Genomic DNA, 24,322 nt, shown 5'->3' with positions numbered 1-24,322 from the left:
GTACTGAAAAGGTAAGCAAGTTAGACTTGGAGACTCCTCCTGAGAATGCTTATGTCAGGCCTTGCTCTAGCAGCAAATGAGAGGCCAGAGTTCTTCAGCTCAGCACCCTCCTCCACACTCCAGAGCACCCCAGATTGTTATGAGCAGCATTTTGACACATTTGGCTGTAGGATAGGTAGGGACTCATTTGTCATCAAGAACACTATCCTCCAAGGTTGTGTACACCTCTCTTCCCCAGGTCCTCTCCCCTGCAGCCTGGGTCAGGTGGGGCAGTGGTGGCAGAGGCATGACTCAGAACAAGAGCTGCTTGCTCAGTCTGGAGAGGTGGCTGCTCCCAAGCCACCCAATGATGCTACCTTTCCAATGTGGGGGTCCCTAGTACATTTCTTTCTCAGACTAAAACACAATCTGGTTTCAGTAGGGAAACCCCATTTCCTAGGCAGGACTTACAGGTTGCTAAACCCATATCAAAGTCCACACTTAATGCTGGGAGGTCACGGGACAGCTGCCTCCAGTCCCATGTGACCAGGGATTACCCACTAAGGTGGAACTTCCATTCCAGTAATCAGGGGTGAGCAGAAAAAGACACGAGCAACAAAGTTGTTGATTACTTCACAAAGAATTCAAAACAGAAGGTGCTGCGTTATAGAATCTCAGATTTAATCCTTGCTGTGCTCAGATCTTATCCCATGTCTGTGTCCCAGAAGGCCAATGCCTGGGGAAAATTGTATTCAGCACACCCAGATCCAGTCACGTCATCCCAGACTTTCATCCCACCTTATGTGAGCACTTATATGCACAGCCTGTGTCAATCTGCCTGGTGGCACCCGATCTCAGCAGTCAATCGATGGTGACAGAATAAGCCCCGAAAGAAAAATGTATTTGGCTGCTGCTTTGGAAGGCTGCTCTGAAGGAACCTCTTTCTGAAATGTTTTCCAGCTGTTATTTCCTTTCTGGATAAACTGAGCCTAATTCAATTTGGGACACCTTTCTCTTTTCCAGATTTTTTTTGTTTCCAGAAGGCAAACTATCCACAGATGGCTCTTTATAGCCATATATATGTTCCACTGGTTTTGGCTGAGATGTTTACTGATGTGTAAATGACTCTGTCAGTACATGGGACAAGTATTTCTTCCACATTACATGGTCCTTCAATTACATGGTATGATGGAAGACTAGCAGGATACTCTGTTCTCTCCAGAGCACTGGGGGGACAGAGTTGCACAGCTGTCTCCGGGATGAATCAGGCTGGTACAGGACATTCCTATGTCACTGTGAGGGAAACAGCCAAGCACGCTCGCTCAAGGGTTGCCGTGAGAAGACCAACAAAACTTGACTTTGGAAACTGTTCCATCCTCATACTTCACAAAAACTAACGCAGAATACGACTCCATCAATACAACTTTCCTTCTGGTTTCATAATTTTCCTTCTCAGCTCCCATTCCCGGTGTGGTTGGCAGTGATGTTAGAGACAGAGGAGGAAATAGGCTGGAGAAGGGGGAATTCAAAATATAAGTTGTCACCTGGCCAGAAATGGGGAAGAATCAGAAGTACTTGAACCACCACAGATGCTGGGGAGACCACCACCAGGCAGAAGAATTGGTGAGTCCAGCGTCACAGGGTCCAACCTGAGGCATGGGCTTCATCTCTGCCCTCCCTCCTATCTGGGAACCAGCTCCAAAATCTTAGCATCCACAGCAAGGCTATGGCCCTGGCTGGAGGGTGCCAAGAAAGTGGGCCAAGCCCATTGTGATTTCTGCCTTCCCATTTTCCTTCCAGATATAATCTTTCCCCTTAGCTGGCTATCAACCTGATTCCTGCAAAAATGCTCTGGGGAAGTCTTACTGGTGGCATTTTTGAAAGTGTCATTTTCTAAAGAATCCATAGTTCACCCTCAATATCCTCAGGGCATATTTGCATAAAACCTATGCGCTTTAGATTATTTATAAGACCCAGTACAATGTAAATGCTGTGTCAACTGTCACACTGTTTAGAAAATTTCAAGAAAAGTCTGCACATGCTCAGTACAATTTTCCCTGAACATTTTTAAATCCACAGGTGGTAGAATCCAAGGACATGTAACCTATGGACAGAAGCCCAACTGTTTTTAAAAATGTGGTAGACCCAGCAACTGAATAACTGATATATAGTAGTCATATTTGAATTCCTGACTCACGTCCGTTTTAATTTTGACTGCTCACATCTTGAGTATGGAGCAGAAACTCACGGGAAAAATAAGTCTCTTCTAATCAGAACTCGATTCTGAAAACAGCAGCATCCATATCACCTGGGAGCTTGTTAGAATGCAAATCTCAAGCCCCTTGAATCAATCTTCATTTCCATAAACTCATCAGATGACTCATATACACCATGGAGTTTGAGAAGTATTGATTTAGCCAAGTGATTTTTGCTATGGGCTGCCACTATCAAGTTATACAATTAATTTAGCGGTGGTGATGAGTTAAAAAATAGCATGATGGCAGAGGAAAACATCAGAGCATCCTATATTTTAAGGCTAAATATTGTGAAATGTTCTTCAGTTACACAGATGTGTGCTGGGAGTTGATCATTGTGTAAACTGTATTTTCCCAGTGGGTCACAGTTGAAAACATTTGAAAATTGCTGATCTAACAATCAGGCTTGGTTATTCCAAGACAGACTGTGCTTTATTACCCTTCAATCAAGTTTACCCATCTGACCAATACCTGTAGCTTGGTAACGCAGCCCTGGTGCAGGCACCTGAACTAAAACATGCTTCCTATATTCCTTCATGGGTAGCACAAAGCTTTGTAAGAAGCTATCCACTGACTACCCCAAAAGGACTATTGAGGTATGCCATCTAGAACAAACTCTGAACAACTGTATGTTTCCTGTTATTAACTTGCTCATCTATTTCCCATTTGGAGTCCTGACTCCAAGTCCTTTTTGGGCCATAGCTAATGTAACTGTTTTAGTTTTGCTAAAGTTATGCTTTCATTTTCTTTTCCACTGGAGGAAAAAAAAAAAAGAAGTCCTTAGTAGTTTACTATGCATTTATCAGGCACCTCAGAGCAGAAGGTCAGAAGGGCTGCCAACCCAGTGTAAATTAAAACACTGAATGGTGGTAAGCCAGTTTTCTTCCTGTGACCTGTACCACAGAGGTCTATTCGGTGATTCCAAAGTGGGGAGAGAATGTGGGGCTACCGGTGTCTTATGAATTAAACTGACAGGGTGAGTTAGTGTCTATTCTGAAATAGACCTTTGTCCATTATAGATGTTTTAGCTCTGTGGCATGGGGCAATTTATCTTCTCAGGATATATACACATTGGGGAGAACAATGATACCCACCTTATAGAGTTCTGTGGAAAAAAAATTAAATGTCAATTCAATCAATTCATTATAAAAATAATCATTCAACTCTTACCATATGCTGGGAATTGTGGCAGATGCCAGGAATTCAATAGAGATAAACAAAGCACCTACTCCTAATGCCTCTGGGTCTGGTAAAGGAGCAGATAAACAAGCAGCAAGTTCTCAGAGGGACAGTTAGTAAGTACATTGCTTCCAGAGTCTCTGAAGGGGTTTCTGGGACTCCATCCCTGTCCTCTGGAAAAGCCTCCAGGGTCCATTAGGAGATGCAAAGCTCTAACCCAGGGTCTCGAGGCTCACCTATCCTCTGGCTGCATCTCCAAGGCACATTCTTCCCTTCCTTCAATCTGTTTTGGTCACACTGACCCCACTGCCACTCCTTGAGCACACCAAGCAGGTCCCTCTGGGTGTTCTGCTAGCATCTGTGTGAACCATTTTCTCCCAATACAACATGGCCCACCTCCCCCTTTGTTCAGGTCTCTACTTGTGTTGGTGAGGTTTCTCCCCACCTCCATCACTCCACTCAATTTTTTAAAGATACCAATATATATTGTGATGGTTAATTTTGGGCATCAACCTGGCTAGACCACAGTATTCACACATTGGGTCAAATCTTCTAGGTATTTCTGTGAATGAGTTTGAGATATTAGTGGGTTTTTTTTTTTTTTTCCCAGTGCTGGGGATGGAACCTACAGCCTTGCACATGCGATGCGAGCGCTCTACCAACCAAGCCACAGCACTAAGATTTATATTTTAAATCAACTAACAGAGCACCCATCATAATGTGGGTGGACCTAATCCAATCAGTTGAAGGCCTTGGTAGACAGACTTCCCTCAAGGGAAAATTCTGAGGAGGGGGTGTGGCTCAGTGGTAGAGTGTTTGCCTGCAATGCACCAGGTCTTGGGTTCAATCCCTTAGCACCACAAAAAAGGAATTCTGCCAGCAGGCTATCTTTGGACTTGAACTATGGCATCAATTCATCCCTGGGTCTCTAGCCTGTCTTACCCTTCAGATTTTAGATTTCTTAAACCTTAATGAGTGCTGTATGCATGAGTGTGCGTTACTCTCCAGTAAACCCTGATGAGTTTGTCGCCAGTGCACTCCTAAGGCACCCCAATGATTTCCCAGAGAGTTGCTCTGAAAATCCCACCCAGGGGAATCCAGATGATCTATACCACTGAGAAACGGGCCTCTGACACCCAGATTCAGTGGAAGCTGGTCTTTCAGACCTTGGTTTAGACTTGGACCACACCCAGGACCCCAGGAAGTGGTAGGCCCAGAGTTCAGATTCCAGCTCTTGAGCAATGCACCTCTCCATCTTCCTGTATTCATCTGGTAAAAGTGACTCCTTTCACAGGACCGAGTTTCAGGACAAAACACAGTAGAGCCAAATAAGAAAAATAACTTTGTTATTAAGTATATACAATCATACAAAATACTTCATAGTATCACATCCATAACTGTTGAATATTTGCTTGTTACCTGACCTGATATAAATAATGAACAGGGTTACCGCAGTATGTGTGACTCCGTCACTGGGAAATAAAAACAAATTCACAACACACATGGGATCCCTCGGGGTACTTGATTTGGTAATCTAACAAATACCTCCAAGATCCCTGAGGGATGTGTAGTAAACGGGTACTTTCCTATGATTTCTCTAAAGTGGAAACATTTGTAGAATGATCAGCTAAAGCCCATGATTTTATGCTTTAACAATCATGGTCACTTTTCCAAATGGAAAACTATTTTGATTTGTTGTGAAACATCCATGCTGACTATGCCAGGAAAAATTTCATCCATTTCCCTGAATTTATGATAAATAACTTTAGACATCTTTATTCTACCAATTGTTTGGCCTAGATTTCTGCAAATAACTTTCCTTTGCAGGAAGGGAGCCTGGAAGATCAGTGTGTAGAATAAGGCTGCTGAGACCGGCTCTATGGGGCAGCTGGAATGGGGAGGTGGAGGGATGGGACGCCCCAGATGCGATGTAGAATGGCCACCTGAGAACACAGAAGCCTGGGACCTGGCCATGTCTAGCTGTTCCTTGCATGCCTGGCAGTGGCTATCCCAGGGCCAAGGTGGTCATGAACTTTGGAAAGGGAAGGTGAGCAACCAGGGTGCTCTGCATGTGGTATCTGGTCAGGTTAGACTTTCCTCCTCCCACACCATGCCAATCAACATCTGTTTACCTGTCAGGCTTCAGAGACAATAGACACAACTCTGGTCAGTTAACTCTAGCAGGTGTTGAGATTGACACGGAAGGCAAGAAATGCCAGCATTTCCTTGTACCCCACTCCTTTTTGGCATAAGAAAACATTTCTCCCTCTGGAATTAGGGAGGGAGTTTTCCTTAAAATAGTTACAAGGGTTTGCCTTTTAGTTTACAATATTTAAAATTCCCATTGTTTTCCAAAAGTAGGGAACACATGAAACAGCCCTATTCTAAGCCCTTAATTATGACGCAAAAAAAAAAAAAAAAAAAAAAAAAAAAAATTGATGGCAACACTTCTGGGTCAAGGAAATGTACAAAGATCTCTTCCTCCCATGGAAAATGAAGTAATTTAGTAAAACAGGCAAATTTTTACCTCCTTTAAAAAAAAAAAAGGGCCTTTCTGTTTGGCTTTGAGAAGTCAGTGAAACTTTAAGAATCCATACCTAAAAGACATTAGAAATAACAATGAAGTCTTATCTTTAAAAACACAATTTGGGCACAGAGTACATAGTTTCATAGTGTCCCAAGTTTTGAAGTTGAGGATTATTGATTTTCTAAGTTGATCTGGTCTAGCCCATCAAGATTATAAAATATAGGCTATTGTGTTTTGCTGGAGATCATCATCCTGAATACTCAAATCCCAGACATTACGATTTTCAGCTCTTTTTTAAATATATTATCCTTGTCTCTGGTCAAACACTGCATTTTATTAGCATTTGACAATAAGGATTACATTTCTAAACAGTTTGCTGTCAAAAAACCAGCAAAGGTAACAAAATGCTGGGCTTAAACTCCAGGCATTCTAGATGAAGTACTCTACCACTGAACTACATTCCAAGCCCTCAAATCCTCATTTTTTTTAAAAAAGGACCTGTGTGTAGTTTTATTGGTTCTTAAATTCTTAAACTGCATCCTTTAAACAAAGTTGCACAAACAAACTTTAAAGGTATCCCAGGTGGGACTCAATAGCAGGACAGTCGATCTCTTCATGAGCCCCTAAATGATGAGGTTCTCTGTGATGAGGGTCAGAGAGACTTAAGGCAGAAGAGATAGAAAAATGCACCTTGAAAATGCTAGTGGACTGTCATGGGATTTGGACAGATTAAGAAACAGTATAGCCAAGTGTTTGTAAAAGATGCAGCCACTGTGGGGATTCCAGTTCTTAACACAGCCCAACAGTGGCGAAGAGAGAAGACTAATGCTACCCAAGATCTGCAGGCAGAGCCCCTTCCCAGCGTTCTTCAGGAAGATACCTGAAAAGCGGCACACAAACCCAACGACAGTGACTGTCTTCCAACAAGGTGTCACAACAGCAGAGGTAAGAGTCGTAGGCTGAGAAGAGATGGACAAAATCACAATACAAACTGCTCAGAAATGAACGCAAGGGTTCATAGCAGGATGGGAAGTGAGAGACCCCAATGTGGACAAACGTGAGTCTGATCACATGAAAGTCAACATAAGGGCGAAGTTCTCCTGAATAGGTAGCGAAGAAGCCATTCTGTGTGTCCCAGGAGAAAAGTCCATCTTCAGAAACCTGTAAGCTGCCTGCTGACACCACACGGGGCCCTGTGCTGTTGGGATGGAGCGGGTCCTCCTGCTGGCCTATGGCTCCTGGTGCCCAGGGCTCCAAAGACAGCCTGGTGGGAACCTGCTTTCCCCTGGGACCCAGAGTGCTCTGAAAACACTACAACTTCACGAGAAGCCGGGAAATGTACCTCTTTATAAACTGCTTCCCACATTCCTAAGGAAAAATATACAAGGCGGCTGAAAGAACCGCAATTTAGACTCAATTAGGGAAAATTAAGGAAAAATAGGAATATCGGGAAGAAAATTTCTGTCAAGTAAGGAAAACCATTTATTTCCCCTTCCCATCATCTCAACAGAGTGACTCTCAGCACGTTAGCAAGCTTGGCTGGTTCTAGGCAAGGACTTCTAATGCCCAAGAGGAGCCCATTACCTTCTGCACTGGCCGACGGGGCTTCAGTGGGGTCCCTGTCCCTTTGCCAACAACCTACACCAGGGACGACCTTCCAGCTTCAAGCCCCACTGTACAATGAATCAGCCTGGATCACAGCCTAATGGCACCTGAAGGCCTCTGGTCACCTCATTTAATAAACAAACTGGTTTATGGAGCTGGACCACACTTCTGATCAAATAGCTTAAAATGTTCTGGCACCAAGAGCTCACTGTTCCAATGTGAATCAGGGCATTTTATTGTCTTTGGAAAAGAGGATTTATTCCTACAGTCAAATAACTTTCTGCTAGTAGGATTTTCCTAGATAAGCATGGCATGTACTCAATCATTTAAATTTTAAAGTGTGGCAACCTAGGAGTAGTAATTCTTCTCTATCTTCCCTAATCTCTACTCCTTAATTCTCTTTCTATAATCAAATTTGGGAAATGAGGTTGAATAACTGGATAGAATAAAATCTATTAGAATGATGGGGAAAAAGAATTATCCACTAAGGTACATCTATATGTCCTCTCCACCCTTTTTGAATGAAGAGTCCTAATTTTGATACTGGAGGAAGAATGGTCTAGTCTATTTTGAACACAATTTTTAAAAACTAGCCTCACATTTTCTAAAGCTCACCCTGCTGTTTTCCCTCTTAAACATTCTGCCCAATTTTAGGGTGTTGGGGAGAGGTTAACTCAGAAAACCCAAACGTTCCTGAAATTTCAAAGAAAAGTCCCAATGTAGACCACCAGATTGAATGAATAGTATGTAAAGCCATCTCTTCTTGTGTCTCTAGCAGGTCCAGTGGGGCACTCTGAAAATAGTGTTTGAAGAAGAGTAGGGAGAAAGCAGGGCAAGAGTAAAGAAGATGAAAATATCCTTTCTAGGTCTCCAGTGGTTTTTTCCTTCATTGCTCTTCCGTTGGGGTGAAGCTGTGGGATGTGCTATGGATGAAAGTCTCTGGCTTCATCAGTTCTCCTTGGATGGTCATCTCCAGAGCCAAAGTCCATGCTCTCTGGGTAGCTGGAAAACTCCTGAGGTAAAGGGAACTCCTCTGCTGAAGAGTGAGTCCGGTGCCCGAACACCTTGTCCTGCAGCTCAGTGATGTCATTGCGGATGTCAGCCAGCATAAGCAGCAGGAAGTCGAAAGACCCTGGGGGTCCCTGTGCGGGTGGAAGGAATCACAGTTGCAATTTACAAATGGACATGATCAGCGATCCCTGTGGCTCCGTGATCTGCTGGTCCTGTCGCTTGCTGGCAACTACCTGTGGGTAACTGCTCCCCCAGTGGAGTAAGTGTAAAGACTTTGAGGGTAGCCTGTGACCCTGGGGACTATCCTCTAATCCCCCATCTCACTGATAAGTGCTAGTGACATATTCATCTCTCCTCTCTCCTAACTCTAGGCTACACCCAATCTGATAGATGAATGAACGTAAGAATAACCTTCTTAGGTAATTTTCCAAATAAATATGGGAAATATACATGAAGGTATGAGAATAATGATTAAGAGGTTGGGTTTCTGTTGGGCTTGAATCCCAACTCTGCCCCTCATAACCTGTGGGATCATGGGCAAATTACTCGATTTCTTTGGGTTTCTGTATTCCCCATCCGTAAAATAAGAACAATAATTGTCCCAATTTCACAGGTTTTCAGGGGTTCATAGGTAAAGATTTAAATGACTTAATGAAGGTCTTAATGCATAATAAAATTTCAAAAATTGTTAGACATTATTCATTTTTTTCAACATGAAATCATTAAGATCTTTATGACTATGACTCCAAACTAAATGAAGCTGAAAGTATATTGTAAAGATACCAATTCCTCATTGACCAGGAAAGATCAAAACAAAGCTTCCTAATTTTTCTATTTTTATCATTTTATAACATTATGCCTTAATTTCCATGCAGTGTTGTGGGTAAGGCAAGAGAAAAAAAAGTGTATAAACATGTATATTCTGGACCTATCGGAAGCTTAAAGGTAAAATTGTTGTTTACCCCCCACTCACCACCACCCCAATGGCAGTTGTGATTGCAGGTAGCAGCTTAATGGCAACCCTTACACTGCAGTATCCCTCTGACCCTCAAAATAACCACTTGGCATGTGGCAGATCAAACCCCACTAACTGGCACCACACAGGTGAGGGAATGAACACCCAATGCTACGTGACATGCTTATGTTCAGAATGCTAACACGTAGGAGAGCAGAGAAGGGACCCAGACCACCTACTTCTGTGGCCACTGTGCCTGGTCTTTCTTCAGAAACGACACATTTCCTCTACTTTTGGATATTACTGATCTTCACACTTAACCTCCAGACACTGTACACGTATGTGTCTAATTTATTCTCAGGTCTCAAGCACAGCCCTGTCTTTGCACTTCTGGGAGGGGGCTGCCATTCAACCTGCTATGACTGCAGCAGTGGCTACATTCTCAAGTGTTCCAAGTTAGTATAGCCCACGGATGTCTATCCCAGTCCCTTGAAATATTTTATAATATACTTGAACATAGACTCATGACATCCTGGGCTTAAAGGAAGACATTCTATATGGAAATTAGCTACAATAAAAGAAAAAGTAACAACAGAAAGCAAATTTAAAAAAGAAATCCAAATCATCTGCTAAAGGCTTCCTGGCCTAACCACAGAGCCCTGGTCAGTCTTAGGGCCAGTTACAGTTTGCTACTAAGACCTACTTACAGACTTTTAAGACAAGAGCTGCATCCCTGAGAACACTCTCACTGGGGAAGCAGAACAAAGAGTAAGTGCCACTTACTGGAGATCCTCTGGGCCCAGGTGCTCCTCTCTCCCCCTAAAAACAGAAAGGCCAGCATTAGTATTCTGGACCACACGGATGCCACCACACTACCTAGATCCCCTCACCCATAATTGTCTCCTTGCATGAAAAAAAAAATTTTTCTACAGGAAACTTTCAAACATATGATTGAAGCAGACTCAGGATCATTTATTTGAATAGAACTTCCTGGGTCAATTATCACTCATGCTGATTTCCCCCAGAGCCATATATTTTCAAACCAGATCAAGAGGAACAACCGTATTTGGAAGCAGTGCCTGGAGCAGCAAACTCCAGTAATGCATGCCACTTCTTTATGTGACAACTCAAAAGTGAAGCCACCCACCTACCCAGAAAGGAACTCCTGTTGTTGAAATGGGGACCCACAAAAAACCATTGTACAAAACAATACTGGTTAATGAGAAAACATGTGTAATGATCACAAGCGAGGCTCATCTGAAATACAGAGGTCATCTTTCTTAGGAGTGGTGGTGGTGGTTCTTGATTTTAGGGTTGGTTCCACATGTTAAGAAAACTGCTTCTTATTTTTTGTTCCTAGCATTGGGGGCAAAGTACAGATGGAGTATCCCTTATCTGAAATGCTTGGGATCAGAAGACTTTCCCATTATGGAATTTTTCAGATTTTGGAATATTTGCACAGACTTTACTGGTTGAAACTTTCTTAATCTGAAAAATCTAATACCAAAATCCAGGATTTTTGGAGCTTTCTGTCAATGCTCACGAAGTGTCCTATTTTGCAGCGTTTTGGAATTGGGGTTATGGAATGCTCAACTTGTTCACCTGTGTGTCAACTTTGCTATCTGCTCTCTGGGGTGATAAATGGTGCTGGTGGAGCTGTTTGATGCCTGGGCAGTAGGTGGGAACAGAGCTCCAGCTTGTAAGGACCACTCAGAAGACTTACCTTAGAGCCGTCTCTTCCTGGTGCACCCGGAGGACCCTAAGAAACACAGGACATGGTTTAACAGGAGGAAAGAGTATGGGACACCTTTCCCTAGCACTAAGTGGATCTCTGATAAGATACTGACCACAGGACCCCTCCGGCCTTGCTTAATGTGGGACAGATCAGGAGACGGTCCCATGGGTCCCATTGAGCCCCGAGGGCCGGGCTGCCCAGGAGGGCCCGGCATACCTGGGAAGCCTGGGCTCCCCTTTGGTCCTGGTGAACCTGCAATCAAAGAATAGCTCATTAGTGCTCAGCCTCAGAGGACGACATGGGGCTCTGGCTGCAGAGTGTGTCCAGGAGCCCCGACTTCAGCCATTTCTCTTTGCCTTCTGACATAAAATGCCTGCCCACTAAGTTGTCCCCTGGGAATTTTAAACTTAACCTGATCAAAAGTGACTTCCCTACCTTCCTCTTTTATGGGCCACGAGTCACCCGCCCACTCACACCAGAAACTGAGTGTCTTCCTAGAATAACCCCATTTCCACACCCTCCTTACCAAATCAGTGACCTGCTGCTACCCAATTTACCACTAACAGTCTGTGCTCCCAACCTCTCCATCATGTAGGGCAGTGGCTACCACCTCTGGACAGTCATTGCAAGCACAGGTTTTGCCAGAGAGCCCTATACTGAATCTTTAAGTTGCTGGAGATCTTTGAAACTCAGTTTCTCATTTCTAAAGAAATCTTCCTCATAGAAATCTCATTTAACAACAAGATTTTAGATACGTACGCACTATTACACATCGTGTCTCCTGCACAGTGAGCATTAAAACTCATCTGTTGGGCCTTTGGCTTTTTATGTTCGTCTCAACTCTTGCCTCACAGCTAGGCTCCCTCTACTTTCCACCAGCCTTGTATACTCTTCACCCATTCTTTATGCTTCTATACGCCTTTTATTTCTAGACTCCTACTGTGCAACTTCCCATTTTCAACCCTTTGGTGCAAAAGCCTCAATCCACTGAGGTGAGGCAGCCAACTTGTCCTCCTGTGGGCCCTGGACAGACATCCCCTGCTCCTGAGGTGTGGGAAGTGCTTTCCTGTGCAAGGTTTGCTCCCATACAAGGCACACTGGAGATGTGTGGCAAAGATCGTCTCACCTCTAGGCTCAGATGCACAGGTCAGGGTTAGGATTACAGATGGACCTGGAGAACTGAAGATGTTCTCTCCTCCCACAACTCTAGCATGAAAGGTACTGAGCCCAGAGGTCTCCCACTGAAGGGTGTCGAGAAGTGGGCAGGAGCTGCCGACGGGGGAGTACAAACAGCAACCTACTGGCATCCTTACCCCTACTAAGCATAAGGGAACAATATCCCACCATAGGAGGGACCGGATAGCTTGAGTATGACAAAACACGGAGGATAACTCGAGTGACAACAAAACGAAAAATCAGCTCAATTGCTCGTTAGACTGACTCAACTCCCTACTGGCAACCAGACAAAAGAGGGTGTCAGTCACAAGACGTAATTACTATGTAGCAGTCTCTACTTTTTTCTACTCTCCCCCCACAAACTATGTTCAGCCTTCAATCAATAATTGAGGCACATGTTTAAAAAGCAAAAGCAAAACAAGCACTGTCAATCAACAAAACAATCAGCAGAGCTAGACTCAGAGGTGATCCAGATGTTGGAATTATCAGGGACTTTAAAATAACAATGATTATCTGTTAAAGAGGACAGTGGAGAAGATGGAAGCGAGAGGAAAAAATGGTAAAATGGAAATAACACAATATTAAAGATGAAACTTTTTTTGGGATAGACTTAGCAGGCCAGTCATAGCTGAGAAAAGAACCAGGAAACTCAGTTATATCAACAGAAATGATCCAAAATGAAACAGAGGAAGCAAAAAGCAAAACAGAGCATCCTCAAACGGTAGAGCAAACAGGCTACGTGTCTCTGATGTCCGAGAAGAAAACCCTACACCAACTCCCCTTTGTGTAAAATTCAAACTCGTTATACCACTGACCTCCAAAAACATCTCAATACTCTTTCACTATAAGAGAATTATCTGCTTGCCTCACCACACACTATTATACTTCGGTGCAATGTGTGAATATGTAGTGTTATGTATATAATGTATGCACACACACACTACCCATGTTTTTCTATGTGTTATTATGTATGAATGCTTCTAATATTTTAAAATTTTGAGATTTCATATAAAACCAGGAATTTCTGGCTTTAGTTTGAAAACAAGAACTAAAACCTGAACAACAATTCAGCCTTTGGCACAAGTGACTGGCACTTCATAAGGGGCCACCCCCTTACTACCAAAGCCAAAGGATTCTGACCCAGGGTGCTGCCCTGGGTTGGTGCTCCAGGAAATAGAATGGACTTTCACTTAGAGAAATCCTATTAGCTTCCCAGCTGCCCTAACACATCCCAATAAAGAGCATCACAAACACTGGAAGTAAGAGTGGGCAATTCCCCCTGTAAAAGCTCCATGCAGTTCTCCTGGTCTACTGCGAAAGCCCACTCATCCTCAATCACCTCATGCTCCATCAAGGACCCTGGACAGCTCAAAACATGTTAGAAACCAGATGGCAGAGCTGGAGAAGAGAGCTAGCAACTCATTTATTAAGAAAACTGCCAGCCAATCTGTCCGCTCATAGTGCTGTGTACACTGGCCTGGGATGACCTTCTTCCCGGGAAGCCAAGCAGGAGCATTCTCTAATAGAGGGATGGGAAACACTGCAAGGAATCTGTTTGTAAGGAGACCCCCCCCCCCAAGTCTGCTTAGGGCACAATAGGCTGCTGCGTGAGGCATCTGGAGGAAACTCTGTCATGACCTGGAGAACCTCAGGCAGAAGGAATGAACAAGATGAAAAACCAAAGTCCTGGGCCAGTTCTGCTCTACACAGATGGAGACCCAGAGCGCTGATAGAAACCAGAAGACCAAGACCCAAGCAGAGAGAAAAATTCTGGAATAACACTGAGCTGGTTCTTGCTGACTTTCCAACGCTCCTTTGGCTTGGACAAATTCTACCCACCTTCTGCGTGCAGGTCAAACCCCAGATTGCTCTGAGCTATGGTAATCTCTCCTTTGCACCTCCATGGCAGGAAGCATCATGTTCTTATTTCTTGGCAAGTGGATACTCATTCAGTTTGCACCCACTGTGTGTGTCTTGTCCTTCTGATTAGGATGTCAGGAGGTCCTAACACCAAGCACCCTATTAAGCAATGATGACCAGGGATATAATGGTTTAAATAATTTCCTAAGGGGCTGGGATTGTGGCTCAGTGGTAGAGTGCTCGCCTAGCACAGGTGGGACCTGGGTTCGATCCTTAGCACCACATAAAAATAAAGGCATTGTATGGTGTCCATCTACACCTAATATAATAAAAATTAAAAAATATATATTTATTTTAGTTGTTCAAAACATTACATAGTTCTTGACATATCATATTTCATACATTTGATTCAAGTGGGTTATGAACTCCCATTTTTACCCCGTATTCAGATTGCAGAATCACATCGGTTACACATCCACTTTTTTACATACTGCCATACTAGTGTCTGTTGTGTTCTGTAATTTCCTAATATAAAGTTTCCTTTACTGCTAAGGAAAAAAAAAAACAACCCTATTGATCTCTGGATGGCCTCATAAAATATATCACACACTATTTTGAAGTTTTCATTGTATTTTTCCTGATGCAATGAGAGGACATTTTGGATTTTTATTGAATGAATAAAGGCAAACCTCCAAAACTATATGCTGAGTGAAAGCAGCCAGAAAAAAAGAATATAAGCTCCAGGATTCTCCTGACACGCAGTCCCACAACAGGCCAACCACACCGGAGGAAAGCAGGTCAGTGGATACCCTGATCTGGAGAGTGTACTGACCGCAAGTGGCCTCAAGGGATCTTTCTGGAATGACAGGGCCTTGGTACAAGGGTGCAACCAAGTTTTGCAAAGCTCACCCAGTTATAACTTGAGTGCATTTTATTTATTGAATATATCAAAGTCCACTTCCACGGAGAAATAGATATAACAGTAAACTTACATGTAAATGTATTAATACAGGAACGTGAAAGAACTAAGGGATACGAAGAAACGAAGCTGGCCACAGTGATTAGACCATTCTATTCTTGCATACGTTAAATTTTCTCCCTTAATAAAGTTCAAATTTTTCCCTCAGTTGTTTCTAAAATGATCTTGAGGAATCTCAACCAATCTCAAGACAATCACCCTTCCTTCCCAAACGACTATCAGTTCTAAGGGTTATCTCAGGCTGATGGGCCATCTCCTGAGGACCCCTTCACACAGGCTAGTGGCAGTTCCCTGGACACAATTCTGCTTCCTAGTGACACATGATCTAAACTGAGCTCTTGGGAGGCCTCTGCTGGCCACTCCACCAGCCTCCTGGGCCCTTCTCCACACTCACCGGGAGGGCCCTGGCCTCCAGGCAGGCCAGGTGGTCCTGGAAGGTAGGCGTTGGAGGCCAGCACTTTGTCACCAGTGATATATTTGCCCAGCTCAGCAGCACTGTTAGGGAGCAGTGCAATCTGCAAAGAGAAGAGGAAACCCAGGTCAGAAAACAGCAGCCCCACTGAGAGAGACTCCCAGCTCTTGGGTTGTGTGCAGAGGCCGTGAAGCCTTTCCCTGGATTGTTTTCTAGTTCAAACTCATAGGGACTGAAGGAATTCCTTCTCAGCCTAGGGGCCTTCCATGTGAACAGCTTGCATGGGCTCCCTCAGCTAGTCAGTGGTGAACCTAGATACACGCCCGATTGCACAGATGTGATTAGTGCTCATCATTCCCCCTCAATGACCAGAACCTTCATGGTTCATACTTCCAATTTGTTAATTGATTTCAAACTTTTGTTAGTGGGCTCAAACTTTTATTGATCTCCTATGTGCCAGGCTCCACGCTTAGTTCATAGGTTCCAAAGGTCTATGTCCCTAAAGAATACTCAGCACTGGGAGCCAGGACCGAGAATGTGCCTGATGGTTCACCCACACACTCAGGGCTGACCTTCAGCACACGTGGGAAGTGGTGACTGTGGTGACTTAAAATGTACCCACAAATGCTGTGGTTTTCTTTCAAAGGCAGAGACTAACCTCCCACCCCTTTGACCATGGCCTGTTCTTGGTAACCTTTCACTGAAGAGTGACAGAAGCACAGCATTTGGATTCTCAGCCTGGGGCCCAAGGACACCACATCCACCTTGCTGCTTGCCGTCTTTGATGATTCTGTCTGGGAAAGGCCAGAGGACTGCATGAATGAATGACCTTTGTGCTCCTTGAGGTCGGGTCCACTGTGGATCCATGAAAACTTTGCTAAGAACAAAGGCTACAGATTCAATTTCTTCCCTGGCAAATGGAACAGGGGACAGAGCTCCACCTCTAGGGCTGATAAGTCAGGAAGTGGATGTCGGGAGCACAAGACCTGAAACACAGTGCTTCCTCCAAGAAGCTAATCCAGAGAGGCAAGATCCAGTGGAGAACACTTCTCTGTATCCCAGAGTTCTGTAGAAATGGGGCATCTCCACCATTTTCCAAAGCATCTTGCATTTGCATCCATCCTCCAAGACAAGGCCCTGCTTGAAGACCCTCTGTTCAGAGGGAAATGCAGGTTCAAGTATGCACATAACTGATCCCATCCATAACCTCTGATGTGCTCTGAGGCTCTGAACCCATCTTTGGGTGAGATTTCGAGGGGAACCTGATCCCAGTGCATGATTGGGGTGGCCGACTGCCACTGTGAAAACGTGTCCAGTGGGGATCAACACCAGTGCAGAAGCACTAAATTAAAAGTTGTGCCAGGTTCTCCTTCTGGAACGTACGTCAACTCTGCAGTATGACTTTGGGACAAAGAAACTTAAACGCTGATTTGAACTACAGAGGCTCGTCACTTCTCCCTTCCTCAGAGATGTCCTCCTCCTCCCAAGATACTGCAGACCCTAAGTCAAGTTCAGGTGCAGCCAGGAAGCTCTCATCTGGCTTCAGAAAGTCTTCAGTCTCTGGTTTCTGAGCAGGGAGGTTTGGCCCTAGTGTACACCATGCTCCCATTATGAAGCCCAGTTCTGAAGAACTTTTGGGCCACAATCTCATTCTCCTGCTGGGTTTGGGGCCCTGAAACAGCCTTAGAGCTGATGATGATTCTTAGTCACAGACAGGTATTCTTGCCCATGAAAGAAATCTGACATCCTACAAAGGAGGTAGCATTATGTCACATGGTTTGCACCTGGGCATCAACTTTTACCTGACACATCAAGGAAAATGAATTCCTCCAGCCCCTTCGTAAGGTGACTGCCCTCGTCTCACAAACCCCCATTATCCCTGTGACAAAGCACTTGAGATTTTGTTTACAAGGCAAGGCCATAGGAAAGCTCAAAAGGACGTCTTGGTGACATCCCTACTACTGGCGAGGAGGAGGAAGAGAGCCACAAGGCAGATAGGGTAGTTCCTGCCCCATCTTCCCCACACCCCCCCAAAGCTGGTGCCAGGCTCTCCTGGAGTCAGCAGGGCCCATCCCCACTCCGGCCTCCCCAGCTGTCCTATTTAAGGCACGACTGGTCCTGCATTTCAAGAGGGCTGAAGTTAGCTCAGAGTGCAAGGGTGCTCTGGGGACAGGGAACTCAAAGTCATCAAAACCGTCTTCCATGGGCTCCTTGATATCCTTAGGGCTCCCAAGCACACACTCCTAGGGAGTTTGGAGCCTGTCCTTGGGCATGGATAGCTAGGTAAGTCTGTGAGCTAAGAGACTCTGGACTACCTACCCACTGCCTTCCACGTTTTGAAAAGACCTAGCGTTCCCTTACATTATGTAAGGAGGGCACTCAGCTGAGATGCCTCCCATTCAATTACCCTATGATCATTATTCAGAATCCAGTGGAAGTAACTGTAGGAATCAATCTTGTACAACCTGAAAGTCATCTTCACAAAATTTCAGGCCAGGGCTCATGGTTCAGAGTTCCCGCTAGGACATGCCTGTGATCTGGGGTTTATTTAAAACAGTGCCGGTGTCATGGTATCTCAGCAACAGTCGGCTCCAACCTGCAAATGGGTGTTCCTGGTTCTGGAGTGAACCGACAAGCAACGGATCCTAAGTTTCCAACTGCAGGATGGGGGGCCCCCACACAGATACTGAATGCAGGTCCAATTTTGTTATTTGCTTCCAACTAAGAAATGTAGATTCCGGCAGCGGCCTCTGGCACTAGGCAGACTCATATTGTAATCTCAGCCCTGCCTCTATCTGTAGGTTTTGGGATAAGCCACAGAACTTCGATTTCCTCACCATCAAAAAGGGGGTTATCACATCCACCTACAAGGGTGCCCCAGGGTTAAGCTGCTGATGCCTTTAACGTGTCTGGGCCCCTGTCTGGTCACTGTCATTAACAAAATGGAAATGCTCTGCCCGGGCTTGCTCCTGGCTATTTCTAAGTAGCTGTGTGACTTTAGATATATATTTTTTAACCCTTCTAGGCTTTTCTCTTGTCTACAAAACTAGACCTTTGAACCAGCACGTCTTCCTACTAAAAATTTTGTAAGCAGGGCTGGGGATGAGACTTGGGAGCTACTCTGCAGCACCCCTCTCAGGAGGCTTTGCACTTTGTTATGGTGACTGATGAGGTGAGCAAGCAAAGGTTGACCCCAGCAGCCTGGCTGAGCCCTGCTGGGCAATCACATTCCAGTTCCCTTCAGTTCCTCTGTGCATCAGCAAGACCACAGGGAGGTGCAGGTTCTGGTGTTAGAGGCAACTATCTGTACAAACTCAGCAGATGGGCTTGCTGGACCAAGTTGTTCAGAAAGAATTATGTAGCAACGCAAGCAGAGTCTCCGTTTCCTCTGGATTCCAATCAGTAAAACTATCATCTCATATTAGCTTCATAACAGGATCTACCTCACCGAGCTGTTGGGCGCAACTTGGTGAGATGCTGCCCAAAAAGGTTTTTTTTTTTTTTTTTGGTACCAGGGCTTGAACTCAGGGGCACTCGACCACTGAGCCACATCCCCAGCCCTTTTTTTTTTTTTTTTTTTTAGAGATAGGGTCTGAGTTGTTTATTGCCTCACTTTGCTGAGGCTGGCTTTGAACTCACGATCCTCCTGCTTCAGCCTCCTGAGCTGCAGGGATTATAGGCATGCACCACCACGCCCAGCTTGCCTGTAAAATTCTAAGGAATGCCAATGTTAGTTATTTATTTGGTACAGATTTACAGGGCTCTTTCTAGGTGGTAGGCACCAAGTCCTTTTTAAATATTAACTCATTTGATCACAAAAATCCTGTGTAGCAGCTGTGATTTATCCCCTTTTTATAGCACTCAGGCACAGAGAGCTTAAGCAGCTAACTCAGGGTCTCACAGTTATCAAGTGATGGGGAAGGAAAAACAGCCATTTGCCTCCCAGAATCTATGTTCCTATCCATTGCCCCAAACAGCCTCTTAGCTACTATGATATTTGGCCAAGGAATCTAGCCACGTTAATATATTTGGCCAAGGAATCTAGCCACGTTAATATTGGGATTAGTCTTCCCACCAATCCTAATGTTTATTCTACATAATAAATAGATCAAGGTGGCAAGGAAGCTGCAAATGCACTGGACATCAAAGGCAGCACCAGACGGAGCAGGCAGAGCAGCATATTCATGTTTTCTGGCTTTTGAAACCTCAGGACCTCCTAACTCCTCAAGCTTGACCATTTAGCCCACTGCCTTTGGCCATTATTGGTTGAGTTACACTGTGGGCCTGTTTGTAACATTGGACAGTATGTTTATTTAAGTCAGGACTTAATTCCATACTGTTTTATGTTCCTCATTTCCCAGACCACTGTGGGGCACAGGAGGTGCTCCATAAACACTTCCAGAATCATGATTCACTCTTCCCTAATGGTTCAGAGGAAAGGTTGTTAGTTTAAAGAGATCCCTTGCTCCCCAGTGACCACCATGGAACCTGCAGTGTCCAGACTGGCCCCTCATTCTCAGGTCTCCTTCCCCTGGGACTCCGTAGCCATCCCAATCTCAAACTGTCCCTGCAGCTGGGATACAAATAGCTTAAAAAAAAAAAAAACAAAACCCAAACCCCAGGCTGGTTGGATCTAGTTTTTCCACAGTGCTGGAACAGAACCGAAACTGATCCAGAAGTTCAATAACAGATATTTTATCTATTCCCCTGAATCCCTTTTCTCACCAAATCACCTGTTTCCTTCCCATACCACAGGAAAAAAAAATGAAAGGGTAGAGGTACTGGGGTCTGCATCACATTAACAAAAACAAACTTCATTGAAAAATAAGACAATCAAGAAACCTCAAAAACCAGATACCCATATCCTAGTACATGATTGGAGAGCAAGCAGCCTTTCAAAACACACTCAAGTCAACCGCACCACTTTTCTCCCACACCAAACCTCACTTTAATATTACTTCCTGTGTTTTAGAAAATAATCTATCATCCACGCCTAGAGGCTATGGTTTAGCCCTTCACCTTTAGAAAACGGCAGGCCTTTTAAGTCCCTTGTGTTCTGTAGGTAGTTTGCCACCTCCCCTGTCCTTTACAATTTATTGTTGAAGGCCCCAGGGCATTTGACCTGCAGCATCCCACATGTGGAATTAGGCTGACTGCACACTCAGTGGTGCAATTCAACAGGTGTCATCACTTCATACTGCGGGGCTGGCCACAGACCAGGACACCTGGTACCACTTCTTGGCCAATGTTTATTTGGGCAGTTGTCCCAATTTCTTTTGTGAACAAAAACCGATGGCATTTGCAGCAGCCAGCTGATATGAAAAATCAACTGATGGTACGAACACCAGCACAGGAATAGAAGTGAGAAGACCTAGGTGTGAGGTTTGGCCTCTCAGGCACTTACTTCACCCCCGAGAATGCAAGTACCTTTCTCACAGGGTTACAGAAATAATGACATGAGATTCTGGATGTAAAACTGCTCTTTATAAACTATATAATGCAACACATTCTAATAGGTACCTTAAAAATGAATTGCTCCTCATAATGTTCCTCAAGGGTCTGCATCCAGTTTCTCAGAACTGTCACCATGCATATGTAGGGAGACTTTGGAGGAGGAAGGCCTCTTGCCAGCCAGCCCACCCAACCGCATGGGTGTACTGCAGATCAGACAGCCTGGTGGATTATATACAGCATGCAGCAGGGTCTTTGGGGGTGGCAGGTATCATGACACACATTTTCAATTTCTTTTTAATAGCTCTTCTTTCATTGATTACAATACACTGTAAAGAGGTGAAAGGAAAGCCAAACTTTGCCCCTGAATTTCTGAACTGGTGATATTTAACTCTGCTGTTCTATTGGGAAGAACTGCCCTACAGCCCATGGATTATTTCCAGGGAAGGAAAGTGAAGGTGGCTTTGTGCCTTGCAAGGTAAGCCTGGGACACTGATAACTGCCTCCATCCTCCAGCCTACAAAATGCGTCTGTAGCTATTCCACGCACTCTTTTAAGTCCCCTTGATGAATACCAGTGTCAATGCAAACTCCACCCAGGGATCTCTGTGGCATTTAGTTATTCACCTGGGTCCACACTGGCACACACAAGGTGAGCTGCCTGATCTCCCTATCAGATCACAAGCTCCTCGGGGGTCGGAGCTATGTCTTGTTTATGATTATACAACACATTTATATATGAGTACCTTTGCTAAGGTCAACGACGTCTTCAGCAACAATGTTTAAGAGACCGTAAAGCGACTTAGTCTGTTGATTCGCTTGTTTAACTGGTAGCTGTGGTTCTCATTAAGTGGCTGGTTGCAAGTTTGTCGAACATGGAAAAAAGATTTTCTCATGATTGCCCTTTTGCCCTTTAGGAGAACTGGTTGCCAAAGTTAAATAGATTATACACACCTCTTTGATCTACTAAGAGCCTTGAGTGGAAGCAATTAAATAAACAGAACAGTTTATGTTTTAGCAGCTTAAAAGCAATTTGAGTTGCTGACACACCAGCACGCTGATCTCAGGTATAATTAGCACTCCCTAGGTCAGGACAGGTGTGCAAGATGTCAAATCACCAGATCTGCCACGGGGACCTACTCATAGCGTGACACTGCTGGAGACCTGGTATCCTGTCCAGCATTCAGGGAGCCCTTCATAAAGTCAGTCTTCATGCCTGGTGACACGAGGTCCCAAAGGCCTGCTTCCATAGGTGCAAGGAGCTGGATGAAGGGCAGGCCATACTTTTTCAAAAGTGAAAAACCGCTGCAGAAGGTCGTCAGTTGACAGAACTTTAGAGAAATAATATTGCTGAAGCACACATAAGATACAACGACCCAGGGCTACCCCAGGCTGAGTCCAGACATTCCTTTTTAGAAGTGCCACAGCTTTGCCATGCCCACGGACCTTGCCAGTGTCTAATCACCTCTTTGATTCTTCGCCTCGAGTTGCATTGTTCCCTTGGTGGCTTCAGTGGGACCATTCCGAGTCCACAGCCAGCTGGCATCCACCACAGAGAACGTGCAGCGCGGGTGATCTGCTTTCTCATTGACCCCAGGCCCCCACACCTCACCTGGCCAGCCCTCCTCTCCCCCAGACAGCCCCCGCCTGCCCTCGTACCTTTTGCTTCAGTTGCAGCACCGTCTGCTTCATCTGGTGGAACTCCTTGCACGAGGCACAGCAAGTTTCGGCTTTCACGGCATTCTCAGACTTCTCCTCGTGCCCTGGGAAAGAGGATGGGCTCAGTTCCATACGGAAGGTCAGGAGACCCAAGGTGCAGGGCAACTGCTGCAGGAAGGCAGTCCCCGGTTGGGCAGGTTGTGGGGGGAGGTCACAGAGCAGCCTACAGTGGAACATGTGAAGGGTAAATGCCGACAATTATACACTTCTCAGGTCCCTGCCATCCAGGTTGAAGACAGGAAGGGGTGACAGAGCCGTGCTGCCCTTTGGCTCAACTCTTCCTAGTCAGGCATCCGAAATATGTGGAGAAGTGCACTGTGGCCCTTTGATTATCTACACCTTTCATGTTTGAAATGGCACTTTATCAGTGCCTTTCCTGGAGGCGGGTTCTGTAAATTTGACATGATTCACAACGTCCACAGAGGGCCAGTGTTCACAGGCTGCCGATATCCCCCAGCTCAGGCCATGGGACTCCAAGCTGGCATTCATCACCCCAGGCCACCTGGGTCTTCAGAGAAGCTCTGCAGGCCAAGTGGGGCCTAACAAGAAGAGACAGGAAAGAGAACTCCGCCAAAGAGGGGAGTCAGACAAGCACGGCCAGAATGTGGACCCGACTGTCCCGGTTCCAATGGAGTGGATGATCGGAGTGGGAGGATGGAGGTCACTCAACCATCCTTTGGTATCAACAAGCCTAATGGACCTGGAGCCTGGATCATCTCTTCATGCAGAACTCCACCAGCCTCCACAACCAAAGGTGACTGAGGCTTCAGGGCTTCACAAGGACACAATGTATACAATCCCCTCCATCTGTCTTACCTTCCCTCTACCTATACCTCATCCATCCATCCTTCAGCCATTTATCTGTTCATCCAGCTGCCATTCATTCTACCTTCCTTTCCTCCCATCCTTCTGTGGAGCATCTGCTATTAGGCCCTGAATGGGGTGATACAAATGCGAAGTAAACGAAGACACCTGTTCAATGACTTATGATTGAAGCCAGCCCTGTTGGCAGAGCTAGGCCGTCAATAACAAATTAGAAGTCTTTGTTTCTATTTTCATATGCCCAGTTGAGTTTTCTGAGTGTAACTGGGCAACTAAACAAGTTCAAGATAGGATAAACCTCTTCACCAGGCCCTACAATCTATTTCATTTGGATCATGGGTATTAGAACTGGCCCTTGGGAGGGTGAGGCGGGCATGAAGCAAGACTGCTACTAGAAGTTCCACTGAAAACACTTGGGAGCTATCTGCCAGGCAGGTTCCACCGAGGAAGCTCTGCTGGGCAATCTTTTCCATGGAAAGGCCTGGGCCGTTTTCTCTTCCTTTGTAGAATTACCAGAAGATGGAGAATCAAGATTAACATTTATCCAAAAGACTCAAAACTCCTATTGACATTGAAGCACAGGGGCGAGTGGTGTAGGGGCTGGCCGACTTGGACAAGATTCAAATCTTAGTGCTGTAACCGAGTACCTTTTAGGTTA

At 45.0% G+C, this 24,322-nt stretch overlaps 1 protein-coding gene across 1 annotated transcript in view; it reads right to left on the bottom strand.

The window, feature by feature from the left end:
- Positions 1-4,804: 4,804 nt before the first annotated feature.
- Positions 4,805-24,322, bottom strand: part of Ccbe1 (collagen and calcium binding EGF domains 1) — a 214,719-nt gene continuing 195,201 nt past the window's right edge. The window contains exons 6-11 of the mRNA XM_027948991.2: positions 22,783-22,886; positions 15,656-15,776; positions 11,359-11,498; positions 11,235-11,270; positions 10,295-10,330; positions 4,805-8,687 (exon numbers count right to left, since the gene is read on the bottom strand). Coding sequence (XP_027804792.1) covers positions 8,469-8,687; positions 10,295-10,330; positions 11,235-11,270; positions 11,359-11,498; positions 15,656-15,776; positions 22,783-22,886 — 656 coding nt within the window. The 3' untranslated portion in view covers positions 4,805-8,468. The remainder of the gene's footprint in view (positions 8,688-10,294; positions 10,331-11,234; positions 11,271-11,358; positions 11,499-15,655; positions 15,777-22,782; positions 22,887-24,322) is intronic.

The sequence above is a fragment of the Marmota flaviventris genome, chromosome 16 (assembly GCF_047511675.1).
Source record: "Marmota flaviventris isolate mMarFla1 chromosome 16, mMarFla1.hap1, whole genome shotgun sequence".
NCBI lineage: Eukaryota > Metazoa > Chordata > Mammalia > Rodentia > Sciuridae > Marmota > Marmota flaviventris.
This window is presented reverse-complemented; position numbering and strand designations above follow the sequence as displayed.